A 12,845-nucleotide genomic window follows, 5' to 3' on the forward strand; every position below is an offset into this window, starting at 1 on the left:
ACCTGGAATGTGCTTCAAAGTATGCACACTATCTTCCCTCTATGAATAAAACATCTGTCATTCATCGTCCCGCACAATATGTGCCGATTTAACAGAGCATATCAGCTTGGAAGGGAATGGAGGCACTTCTGAGTGAGGTGCACGGTCCTAATGGGCTCAGCCACATCCAAGGGTTAGCCTATCTACACTGTTGGACAGTTCCCAGTTAGCTGGCCTGGGGCACAGCGACTATGAAAGGCCTTTTTTTGGAAGCCACAATAACAATGGGATGTATCACTAGGAGAAAAAAAAGGTCCTAAAAATATGTCTGTTTTAAAGCAGGTTTTCATGTTTGAAGGGGTTCGGTTGTTTGAACTTTGGAGAAGTAATGGTCTGGATGGCCTGGGGCTTAGTCTTTAGGGAAGCTACTGTTACAGTACAAATTAGCCTTATTTGGCCTTGCATGCTGGTCAGGTGAAGAGTCATAGTCACAGAGAATGTAAGGGTGTGGTGAGCACCATGTGGATCTTAAAGCTTTATGTCAAGCACGACAAAATGTCCCTGTAGAAAAATTATGAGATCAAAGTGACAGTCTCTGAACTTTCTTTGCGCAGGTCAAACACTCTTCCAATTAGTTCCAAGTACTGTATGTCATATAAATAAGTTGGAAGTTTTTCACAGCTTACATTCATTTTCATACTTTCCTGTAAATTAAATTGGATTTAAATAAATATCTGAATACTATGACTTCTATATCTTTATATTAAAGGGCCGTTTAGGAAATAATTGAGACTGTCTATACACAAACACTTAACAGAGAAACTTTTTTTCGAAACACTTTATTATAAAATATTTTTTCAACCTTTAAAAAAATTAAATAAAGTTCACGTGAATGCGCTTCATGTGTGTATTATGCGAGCATTTCACATATGTGAATGTGAGTTTTGAGTATTATGAATGTCTATGAAAGTTTAATATGAATGTTTATGTGTTTCATTTGTGTTTGTGTAAGGACAGTCTGAATTATTTCCTAAACGGCCCTCATATCTGTGACTTCTCTTACCGTCTCAAAGTACGTGTTGTCATTGTGGTAATGTTAAGATGATAGTGCCCCCTACTGGAAAAATATTTACCCATGTTTTGTGCATAAAATTATCCTTATTATGATAAAGTTTCTCTCTTAAATCGATTCCCCATGCATATGTTATAATGTCAAGGGACATTCACACAAAAAAAAAATGATTTATCTTTCAAAATGTATTCTTAATCCAAAAGTGAAAGTTGGTTGCGCCAAGCTTTATACGTTAGGACACGGCTATGCTTTTATTTTGAAAGGGAATGTGCAAAACCGGAAATTATATTGACGACCAGTTTCACGGTCCCAAGAAGAAGAAATCAACCGGAAATGGGATTACTTACTGAGGCTGGCTTCACCCTACTCACAAAGAAGATCCCGCGGTGGTGCATCAGGATAACATAAACAATGGGAAAAAAGCACAAGAAACATAAGTCCGAAAAACACGGATTCGAAGGTAAGACTTTAGTGACCTACACAATCACTGCCTCAAGTTGCAGAGATCTTGGCTATGTATGAGCTTTAGTGGGTGTCGTGCCCCAGGCTTGAAAGCTAGCTGTTAGCTAGCTCATTATTAGCCTGTCATATTTAGCTCACACAAGCCTGTTAAATTACATTTACATTGCATCGTAATAATTTGTAGTCGCATTTATCCAAAGCGACAAATAGTGCATATATAAAGTACAGCAGAAGATCAAGTATCAGAAGTGCAATATTCTATAGTATGTCTACAATATATTTCGGTATTCAGACTCGAGAATCTGACTATTTACATCGCAAAGTAACCACCCCATCTCAGCATCACACGGTGAACCAACATAAATACTATCAATGCAACAATAACACATCGATTATAGTAGCATGCAAATTCATGTATGTTGAGCAAAAATAACAATACAACTTTGTTGCATTGTTGCAATACAACATGCTGACATTCGAGAAGCAATACATAAACACATGGCTACTCCTTAACTATTTAAAAAAGAAACGAGGTCTAGCTAGCTATCTACTCGCGTACTAACGAGCTGACTGGCACGGAACATCTTAAAGTTGTTAACTGGTTATCTTTAGTAGCCTCAATGCACTGCAGAAATATACTCACTTTTATCTGGTTGATTGCTGCTGTCCCCAGACTATGGAGAGAGACCACTAAAATTGGTCCTGAAGGTTGCGGGTAATGAAGTGACAGCCGGAAGCTCGAGTCTTGAAAATACTTATGACGAACAGGCCGATTATGACAAACCCAGCAAAGATAAGAAGAAGAAGAAAAAGAAAAGGGAAGACAAGGAGAGAAGCAACCCAGGTTCACCCCTGGATGACAAGAGAAAGAGAAAGGTACATTTTGAATGTCTGTAGGATGCCCCTGTTTTCCATGGGAACGTGCTGAAAAGTATAAAAATGTCTAACTTTTTTTCATTTGCTTTTAACTAGTCATTACACTACTAAGCTTGCTGGCTACATCTGTCACTGTTGTGTGGAGGGTAGTACATGTTCATACTTATATCTGTACGGTCCATGTAGATGATCAAGAAGAGAAAAGGACAGGACTCTTTAGACACAGACTGGGATGACAGGGAGCAGAGTCGGACTCCTGTCCGGTCAGAACTGTCATCCTCCCTGGCGAAAATGGAAGGTAATACATATGTTTATATTTGCCTTTTTACTTCCCTGATGTCCACCTTGAAATGGTCTTCGGAAAACTTTCATTTCATTAAGCACTCATACCCAACATTATTACTCATCTCTTCCATCAGAAAAGGAACAAACCCCTCTTCAGGTAGCTTTGAACCAGCTCATCAGACAGCTCCAGAGGTGAAGCATCCTACCAGACACATAACAGACCTTTGATTGAAATTGTATACTCAATTGCATTTGCATATTACATTCTAGTCATTTTATACCCTTTTCTTGTAGGAAAGACCCCAGTGCTTTTTTCTCATTCCCGGTGACTGATCTCATCGCCCCTGGTTACACCTCAGTCATCAAGAGGCCCATGGACTTCAGCACAATGAAGGAGAAAGTCAAGAAGGAGCACTATCCGTCTCTGGAGGACCTGAAGGTATATCTGCACACACTGGCCTTCTTTTCTCCTTCTCAAACCACCAACACACAGAATACCTAATTAAATAGCCTACTGGTTCTATGAAGTGAAAATGATTGAAGAGAGGATCTACCAACATTGCCCATTCTTATCCATGTGTGTCATTGGTCATTGATACAGGTGGATCTCAGAATCATGTGTGAGAACGCCATGATCTACAACAAGCCTGAGACAATCTACCATAAAGCTGCCAGGAAGCTGCTCCACTCCGGTATGAAGATACTCAGCCCGGTAAGAGTTTGCCTGAAGAGTAAAGTGGATTCTTGCACAAAGCCTTGTACTTTCAATGAAATCACACCAGAGGGCAGCAGAGAGTAGCATGTGGCTCCACATTGCTACATGTCATTCCAGTCTGCCACTACATTGCTGCAGTAGCCCTACAATATGTTCACATTACCCACAAACTAATTTATGCATCCAGTAATAAATATCCAACTAAAGTTGATGTTCTGTACCTTTTCAGGAGAGGCTGGAGAGCCTCAAACAGAGTATAGAGTTCATGGCTGACCTGGACAACCCTGCTAACAAGCCAGGAAAGACTGAGGAGGAAAGGGGCTCAAGCCTGGACCGGTCTCAAAATGGTGCCATTCCCACTGACACCAGTGAGAACTCCCAGTCCCCCTGCACTCCCAGGTGCCACTCCTTAACCCATGTACACAGATGATACTAAAACACCATCTGAAACCTGATTTAGGAGAGAAAGGAACCCGGATTTAAACACACGTTGCAAACATCTCAAGGTGCAATTACTGGCATGATCTTGATCAGACTAGCCTTTGAAAGGAAAGTTCAACCGGTTAAAGGATCACGTCTTCCAAGTGTCACAACGACCTCTGATGTTTGATGTAGTTCATTTTTTCAATTTTGCAGAAGTGTGATTGATATTCTGTTAGTTGTTTGTTGTTGCCGCTGATGTAGTAACAAGACGTGCTGCTGTTCTATTGCTTACATGAGACTGTTGTGACTGAGCTCATCTGTCAGAGACACGAGAGCCAACCAGGAAGTGGCTCAGCTCCGCCCCCTGACATTCACATGTTATGGATTTCCTCCCAAGTGCTGTGGATTTGTTTTCTTCCCTGTCTTTGGTGAATCAGTTCTTTCCACAGAGACACTGGGAGCTCAGAATGAAAGGAATGCCTGTGAGCATGTTGGGTCTCGCATGCTGTCAGCACTGCACACTAGGTTACACCAGGGAAAAAAACATGTCTTTGAAGCCTACCAGTTCTTGGCCTCAAACTACCAAAGTGTTAGCTAGGTGAAGAAGCATACTTTTTACAGATAATATCATATTTAGGGAAGATGCTGAGTATGCAAAACATACTTTTTTGTCCCTTTACCCGTTTTGGGTCATCAGAGTGGTTTCAAATGTCTTCCTTCTGGTCGCACGAGATAACCACAGCATCACTAACGGATGTCAACCGCATTTGGGCCATATTGTGAAGCCCTAATTCTCTGGGTCAAAGCCTCTTACTCATCCACTCTCCTCTTTGCCTCTGTGTTCTGCTGTGTTCGCAGGTTGGATAAAGACTCTAAAGACGAGGCGTCCAAGGCTGTGAGCCAGGCAGAGAGGGAGCTGGAGGAGATCCGCAAGGTCATCCAGGAGTCTGGAGGCAAACTCTCCAACAGAGGACTTCAGACTGAGGTGGGAGGTCCCCCTAGTTCAGTTTCTTCATTTAGTATTTGTGTCATGGATGTCCACCCGATCTGCAGTTGCTAGATACATTTGCAGACATACATAGGTACGATAGCCGTAGGTCACTTGACCTATTGAGCCTCAATTGCCAGATATCAGCACATGCTTACGTTTTTGTGTCCACAACCATGTTTTACATGCAAGTACATGATGCAGTGTTGCTGTTGTTTTTGTAGCTGGAGTTTAAGAGGCGGAAGACTGATGGCTCCACCACCCTGGCCATCCTTAACCCAGCTGATTTATCCGCCGGAGGTAGGTACAACCAGGAAGTTCTCGAGCTCTCCTGCCCACTGTTCGCACGAGGGAGCAGTTGGACTGTGACATGTCGCTGTGTCTTCTGCAGATGTGGGCTACTGCCCTGTGAAGCTGGGCATGATGTCAGGCAGACTGCAGAGTGGTGTCAACACCCTGCAGGGCTTTAGGGAGGACAAGAGGAACCGGATCACCCCAGGTAGGATGGGAGGGTTAAAACACAGCAGTGGGAGCATTTTGCAGCACAACAGCCAATTTGTCTACCCCATGTTTTTCAAAAGCCTACAGGCTTTTGTATCCATATCCGTTTCATATCATGAAATCTTCTCGTGGATGGAGGGCATGCGTGTTTCCAAACTCCCAGCTAGTCCCTGCCCTCCGTGTTGCTGTGTGTGGACAATGTGTTGACGTGCGTGCTCGGTGCTCCACAGTGTGCTACATGAACTACGGGCCGTACACCTCCTACGCTCCCACCTACGACTCCAGCTTCGCCAACATCAGCAAGGACGACACGGATCTCGTCTACTCGTCCTACGGAGAAGAGCCCAGCCTCCAGGGCTCTGAGAGGTAGGAATCTCTCTCTGCTCATTCCTCTGCCCTCTCTGACTACCACTGGGCTGCTAACAGCTGACATTTGTGACATTCACAGTATAGAAGATGTCGATTTATTGTTCAGACTTGCATTATGTAATGTTTTAGACAAACACGCTATTAGGATTCCTGGTTGATAAGAGGCCAAAAGTTATGAGAGGGGGTGTTGGCGTGGGTACAGCTCGCCACGGCAGAGCCTCAAGCCACGTTAAACGCAATCCGAGCCTGCTACTTGTGCTTGCGGAGGGAGAAACTTGTCTGATTGGTTTTTGATTGAGTGTGTGTCACAGCATCAAAGAGTTTCTGGCCAAATCGGAGGAGCACATGTACAAATTGGCAGACAGTCTTTTGGATGCGATGACCAATGGAGAGCACTCCAAAACCATAAAAGAAGTGGTGAGTACTCCGTCACTTCCTTCTTACACATTTAGTTGGCTGTACTGTACTTTGTTCTTGCGTTTTGCAGCCAGGCATCCCTTCCGAAAAAGACAGTGTTCTCTGCTTGAATGTATAATGGTTCAATCAAACTGTGAAATGTTCTACAGTATTGAGTACTTGATGATGCGTGCTTGCCTTTTAGACTGTTCAAGATGAAGAGGAACGAGAGAAGACTTCAGAGGCCAGGGTTGAAATGGAGGTAAGACCCAGATAGACTACAGCACTAATAATGATCCCAACCTGAGCTGAACCCCCCTAGACGGCTTCTGCACGCGGCTGTTGTGCGTCCCCAGCTGTGTCAACAGCACAGCCATGGTCGTCAGCTGCCAACATCCACATGTGGAAAAGTATTTCCCCATAAAAACGCACCTCCCTGCACTACAGTCCCTCTTCCCTTCCTGGGATCGGTTGCATCCAGCAATCTCAGGGGCTCAGTGTCAGGGATGTGGAAATGCCTGTATTTTCTTTCCAGCTCCCGTCTCCTCTCCTGTTCAGTTGAATGGGCTCCACACAGGGGTGGCAAGGCTGGGGGAAAACTGAAGCCACCAAACCCTGCTGAGCAACACTGCAGCCTCTGTCCCCGGCTGTTTGCTGTGCTTGGCTGCTCTCCAGATTATCCTTCTTCCCTGCTCGGGTGGTGCTGCTGCTTTTGATTTGTTTTCTTCTTCACAGCAGATTTCTTGGAAGCTGGGAATGTGCTGCTTTAAAAGGGACTGGTCCCTGAGCCTCCATCTCAGTCCTCTTTTGAGGAATTGGTGATTTCTAAGAATTGTCAGTTGCCAGGTGAGGGGAATGCTGAAAAGGAAGGCCAAGATAATGTAGCAAACTGACTCGTTTGTCCTCACTCAGGTGATTAAGCCCAGCACTACCAAGCAGAGATCAGCGTCTCTGAGCTCTGTGATTGGACTGGACCCGGAGACTGTGGAGGACCTCACTGAGGGTAAAGATCTTTGGTGTGACCTGAGGTCGAGTTCTCCGCAGCTAGCCTGTTGATTGTATACAGATTGTTAATGAACCATGAGTCATAGTGTTTCATTGTAAATTCTCGTAGGCCTGTCATACAGGCAATTAGGTAGGTGATTTTGAAGCGCTGCATGCTTTCCATGGCCACTTAGGCAGGGCTTAGTTGAACGTACCCTTGTGAAAGAGATGTTGTGGTTGAGATCCAATTATATAGGTTACAATTAACGTAGGAAAATGCAGGTGTGAACCCCCCAGTGTTTGTGTGCGTCACAGAAGCCCAGAATTTCCAGAACAAGTTGGACGAGACGACAAAGCTCCTCAATGGGCTCCAGGAAGCCCAGAATGAGCGTCTGAGCGCCAAGCAGCCCCCCAACATGATCTGCCTGCTGGCCCCCACCACCAAGGAGCTGCAGCTGGGTACGACCCGCTCTCTCTCTCCCACACACACAGTCTCAGTAGGGTCATTCACAACCCTCCCTGGAAGTCAACTCTCATCGTACCTTTTCTCCCTGCAGCTGAGAAGGTGACTGAGAACTTGGCCCAGCTGACCAGCCAGGTGGGGCCTGGAGATGTGAGCAGCCTGTACGGTATCAGGAGGGCCATGGGCATCACTCGGACTCAGGAGCCCCTCATAGACCTGACCACAGGTAAGCCACCAGACATCAGCCTGCTGTCTCTCTTATCAGAGCTAACATATTTGATTTTGTATTAATACTTACCTTGTACAAAACTAATATGATGTTCCTCTTCAAATAATGACTTTTGTGTCGGTCTGGTTTTCTTCATAGTGGAGACTGCGTCCATGGATACTTCGTCTGTGGGTAGCTGAGCTTAGGATGGCTTACCATCATAACATGAGATCTGTCTTGAACTGTACAAAAGGTGCTTTTTGTCTGACATTTGTAATTTCATCAAATAAACTTTTTATAGAAAGTTTGCTTTTGGTTGTCATTTACTCAGCAACTGCAAGGTCCTTGAGCTATATTGTAGACAATGTCAAGCACTCAAACTTGCAAAACCATTTATAACATTCCATTACTGTACAAAATGCGAACTTTGTTCCTTGGTGAGACAGCATACAGTTCACATGAAAGCAACACAATTAATCTATTATAAACAACCTTAGTCGGTCGAAGACATAAGGCCCCACAGCAACAGTTTTCCGAGGCACAGAGGAATACAGCGGCAATAATGAGAGAATTCAGTGAGTAGACAGTTCTGCTTACACACAAGATACGAGACAGTCAGTATCGGGTTTGGTTTTAAAAAAACTAAACGTGATTTACACCTTGAGTTGATCCCAGCTCTGGTCAGTACAGACAGTTATTCCCCAACAAATGCAGACAGGCAGCATAAGACATTCATACAGGTAACAAACAGGACTACTCGGAAAACACTAGCCTTGACATACTGGTCAGCTAGTTATAATCAAGTGAATTTCAAATACTGTGTTTCCTACATTTATACCAAAGTTAAAATATTGTATTTCCTTCTGTTATGCCCATGTGACAGCACTGGTTGAACAACCAGGCAGAACAAAGCAACATTCTATTCAGCTTTTATCTCATTCATTCAACAGAGAATCGCAAGTAAACTCAGTTGGCTGAAACAGTATTTGGCTTCAATATAGTACATCTACATTTGTGCATCACAGGCAACAGCCAAACTGGGATAGAAGAAATATTATGAGACCTTTCACTAAACAAAAGTATCTAGTTATATTTTAGAAAACAGATCAGCTGGAAGGAATATTTACATCTGTGTCCATTTTCATGCATTTTATTATCACCACCAGAATACGAATCCAACCAGTCTCAAACAAAAGGGGGCTGACAAACTCATGTCAAGTTCAGTGCTTGAACACAGTCTGTTTTCAAGTGGCAATGAGTTCTTGTCCTCAATCAAATCCTCTCTTCAGTCATATGCGACACTGCAACACTGATGATGGTCTAGTAAAGCTGAATGTGCCGGGGCCATGTTTCTGAGTAGAGAGAAGGGAGGGGCCTGTGTATCGTGGCCCCATGTCCTGTGCTCCCCTCCCAACAGCAGCCCAGCCGGAGCCTCCAGGGCCAGTGGTCACTGAGGCTGGCCTCAGCTCAGGCCCATGCCCTGCTGCTTGCTCATGTCCGTGCACACAAAGAAGGTCCTCAGCTCACCCTTCCCCTTGACATTGATGAGGCCTCGGCACTCGCAGGAGTAGCCCAGCTTCTTCAGCACCTCAGACGTCTCCTCTGTAACCTGTTTGGGGAGGGGGGATCAGACATGGGTCATTTAAAATATTTATCAGAGCTTGATTGATCTCTCCTGGCATAGGGGGACCAATTGTCTATAAAAAAATAAATTAAAAAAAAGACACTTTCCTTTCAGGGGCTCCGAAACTTTTTCAAAACTATTTTCAAAACGTTTTTTATTTTTTTATTTTATTTAAACCTTTAGAAATGTTTTTTCCTAAACTTTTTTCAAACCTTTAGAATTTTCCAAAACATTTGTAAAACCTTGATAAACTTTTTTACTACAGCCACACCAAGAATTGTGTTAGCCCCACCATGAAACAAGCAAGAAAATTGTGTATTCTATTGTGTATGCATTCACATTGAAATTCAGACATTGATTTTTAGCCCCACGACTGTATGGATTACTTAAATAGTGTTGCAAATAACCCAGACCCATGTCAGAATGTCAAAATGCAAAAACACAATATTTACATTTTGGGACAGGTCAATTTCAGTTTGGGACGGTACTGGGACAGTGAGGAAAAAAGTTAGTTGCGAGCCCTGAGTGACGCAAACACTGAACGTGAAAAAGGATCAGATTTTTTGTTTAGACACAACAGGCTTTATTGTTTTTTCAGTACCTGGATCTTGCCCAGTTCTCCAGTACTCTCCATCCTACTGGCCACGTTGACAGTGTTGCCCCAAATGTCATACTGAGGTTTCCTGGCTCCGATAACCCCAGCTATAACAGGCCCATGGTTGATCCCTGTGAAGTAGCACACAACATAACAAAGAGCTTAAAGACAAGATGTATCTATTTAATTGTGTTTTCAGTTAGTAGGCAAAATTTACAGATTTATGCCTTCACTTTCAGCCTAAGTCAAGGGACTATCATCAGTCTGGCAAGGGAGGCCAGAGCCATCTGTAAATTAAACTTTTTAAATTTTTAATAAAAAGTGTCTTTCTGCAAAGGAATTCAGTTCAATTATGTGGTGTACCAATTGTTTTGACAAGAGAACCATTTCTTTGAAAGCTGTTTATGTTGACTTTCATGCCAACTTTCTTCCAGTGTTTATGTAATTCTTTTTATCATAACGTGTGCTTTTATCTCCCAAGTATTCTAAATGTTTCCACTAAGCTTAGGGGATCTGCTCAGAGTAAGCTGTCTGAGAACTTGGCTGGATAGGAAGACACTGGGAGTGTTATAGTGCCCAGACAATGCAACAGACAATGCAATATATTGAGGGAAGGGTCTTGTAAGTGAATAGCGGGTGCATGAGGTAAAGTATAACCCATGACACATTGAGAAGTGGAACAGGATATAGAGCAGACAGCACGCACTAGGTTTGGACACAGACTCCCCAAGCTCACTCACCCACACGGAGACGAAAACTGTTGAAGGAGTGCCTGTTGATGCCATCCAGTTTGCCAATGAGGGCGATGGCAAACTCCACCATGTTTCCGATCTGGGCCTGCTGCCTGTCTCTGTCCTGAAACCGCACAGGGATGAAGAATACACTTTGTTGTATCAGCAGGTCATGGCCCTTAAGCATCTTGCCAATTGGGTATTCTCGCAGATACAAGTTATATAAAGAGCTTTTGTTTGGTTCAATTAGCTTCAAGTATTTAGTTTGAGATCCGTCTTAGTTCATTGTATTAATAGCGGTAACATCAAAATCAAATGCTGAATCCTACCTGGTTGTTCTCCTGTCCTGGTGTTCCACTGAGTCCGGCAGCAGCCATGTATGTGCTGCCTATAGTCTTGATCTTCTCCACTCCACTGAACTTTGGCTTAGAGAGCAGCTGGATGTGGGAAAATGGGATGAGATGAAGGGTTTGTTTTTTTTAATACCCAAATATGACCACAAATCGGGTGGCTGAAGTTCAGCAGCAGCCTGTGGCCTCACCTCATCAAAGTCGGCGATGATCTCGTTGAGTAGTCTCAGGCACTCCAGGCCCTCCTTGTTGATGTCACACTCTGTGTAGAACTCTTTGAAGTCGGGCACCGAGGCAAACATCACACACACGCAGTCATATGATTTGTAGTACAGGTCCTGATGAACAGAACCGGAGAAGAGGTGATAAAGACTGATGCCAAGAAGCATTACATCATAACGAAGAGTTTCGAACAGATAAGGGGACGTTTAGGGTACACAGGGAGACATGTTTCTATGAAAAGGGCAGTGAAGATGAGTGGTTCTATGTGAGGGTGTCAGGTCATGTCCCCAGGGTCAATGTAAGGCACACAGCTGGCAGCTCTGCTATAGTCACCTCTTTGACCTCCAGTACTCCTAGGATAAAAAAATAGGGCAATACTATTTCTTCAGTTCTCATTTCTATTCTACAGTACACCAAAAGATGATATTTTGCAGGGGTTTTTTTGTCCAGTATTTGATTTGTCGTTGCTGTTCCAACACCAACCCAATAAACGATGGACTGGAGTTCTACTCTCTGCAATAAGAGAACTCGTAAGCGAGTGAGACTTTCCCAGGCACCCAAACACAAATCTTTCCAGATGAAGAACAAAAAATATATATAAAAATGTCAGGAGTTAAAACAATTTACCTTGAACCTCTTTTTCACACCAAGTGGTATGAATGTGCAAGGTTTCAAGGGTGATTTAGACCTAACAGATTGGTCATAACATTACAAAATGTCAGGTCAATGACTCCAAGAAGGAAGGGTATTTTGTTCAATGCAGATATACAGTATATACAGTGTGTATATATATATAAAAAAAGGAATTTGTGAACAAACTTGGCATTGGCAACATCTGTGAACTGGATTGTGCACAATACTCTTATCAGTTATTTGTAACATTTATTGATATGATGTCTGTTTTGTGTCCATTTTCAGTGGCTGAAGGGGTAGTGGCAAAGTAGAAGCTATCTCCACAATGCTGACACTTAATGATAACCAGCATGTCACAAATCACAATGATGATACATTGCATCTAAATCCTATCTACCCAGAGGACACAAAATTCCTTTAACATAAAGTCCTTGAACTCATTTGTCGAACTAGGACCTTATGCGTCCTGTGGCGTAGGTTGTGAGTTCGACCTTTGATCCCAGAGGGAAGACAGAAATAGTTCAGCTTTAGCAGTGACTGTCCACTGGGTCAATCTAATCTAGACACCACCTCCATGGATCGGTACTGTATGCCAGTGGACCCTGGTGTGAGAGACAATGGAGAGGAGAGGATGGAAGGACAATATATTGAAGAGGAGAGTGAAAAGGAGGAGAGTATTTAGGAGAAAGGAGGAGAGTGTGGAGGAGAGGAGAGGACGAGGGGGAGGATGTGTTGGGCTCATCCATCCATCCTGGACCCCTACCTTGTACTTCTCAGTAAGTAAAGTGTTTGTGAGGAATCCCACCTCGTTCTTTTTATTCTCCCCGACAAACAGGGCGGCCACGTGGGCGGGCAGCACGTTCTCCAGGAGCAGCCGGTTCAGGTTCTCCCGGGTCTCGATCTCGTCCTGCTCTGTACGGTTCTTGTTCTTCAGTAGGAAGTCTTGTCTGAAGCAGGACTCGTTCTGTG

The 12,845-nt window shown here is 43.7% G+C and overlaps 2 protein-coding genes across 7 annotated transcripts in view; one reads left to right on the top strand and one right to left on the bottom strand.

Annotated features, from left to right (window-relative positions):
• Nucleotides 1–1,378: 1,378 nt before the first annotated feature.
• brd7 (bromodomain containing 7) lies at nucleotides 1,379–8,025 on the top strand. The gene is made up of 17 exons (XM_062471432.1): nucleotides 1,379–1,511; nucleotides 2,187–2,389; nucleotides 2,576–2,687; nucleotides 2,809–2,866; nucleotides 2,969–3,113; nucleotides 3,276–3,386; nucleotides 3,619–3,788; nucleotides 4,671–4,797; nucleotides 5,025–5,100; nucleotides 5,192–5,299; nucleotides 5,532–5,667; nucleotides 5,982–6,087; nucleotides 6,272–6,328; nucleotides 6,979–7,069; nucleotides 7,366–7,509; nucleotides 7,608–7,739; nucleotides 7,881–8,025. The coding sequence occupies exons 1-17, from the start codon at nucleotides 1,463–1,465 to the stop codon at nucleotides 7,919–7,921; spliced, it is 1,866 nt and encodes a 621-aa protein (XP_062327416.1). The 5' UTR covers nucleotides 1,379–1,462; the 3' UTR covers nucleotides 7,922–8,025.
• A 71-nt stretch (nucleotides 8,026–8,096) lies between these two features.
• adcy7 (adenylate cyclase 7) overlaps nucleotides 8,097–12,845 on the bottom strand; it is a 36,876-nt gene continuing 32,127 nt past the window's right edge. For all 6 annotated transcript variants that reach the window (XM_062471430.1, XM_062471429.1, XM_062471428.1 and 3 more), the window contains 6 exons: nucleotides 12,682–12,840; nucleotides 11,213–11,359; nucleotides 11,001–11,108; nucleotides 10,681–10,795; nucleotides 9,947–10,071; nucleotides 8,097–9,330 (listed from right to left, as the gene is read on the bottom strand). In XM_062471430.1, coding sequence (XP_062327414.1) covers nucleotides 9,184–9,330; nucleotides 9,947–10,071; nucleotides 10,681–10,795; nucleotides 11,001–11,108; nucleotides 11,213–11,359; nucleotides 12,682–12,840 — 801 coding nt within the window. In that variant the 3' untranslated portion in view covers nucleotides 8,097–9,183. The remainder of the gene's footprint in view (nucleotides 9,331–9,946; nucleotides 10,072–10,680; nucleotides 10,796–11,000; nucleotides 11,109–11,212; nucleotides 11,360–12,681; nucleotides 12,841–12,845) is intronic.

The sequence above is a fragment of the Osmerus eperlanus genome, chromosome 10, assembly GCF_963692335.1.
Source record: "Osmerus eperlanus chromosome 10, fOsmEpe2.1, whole genome shotgun sequence".
Lineage (NCBI taxonomy): Eukaryota > Metazoa > Chordata > Actinopteri > Osmeriformes > Osmeridae > Osmerus > Osmerus eperlanus.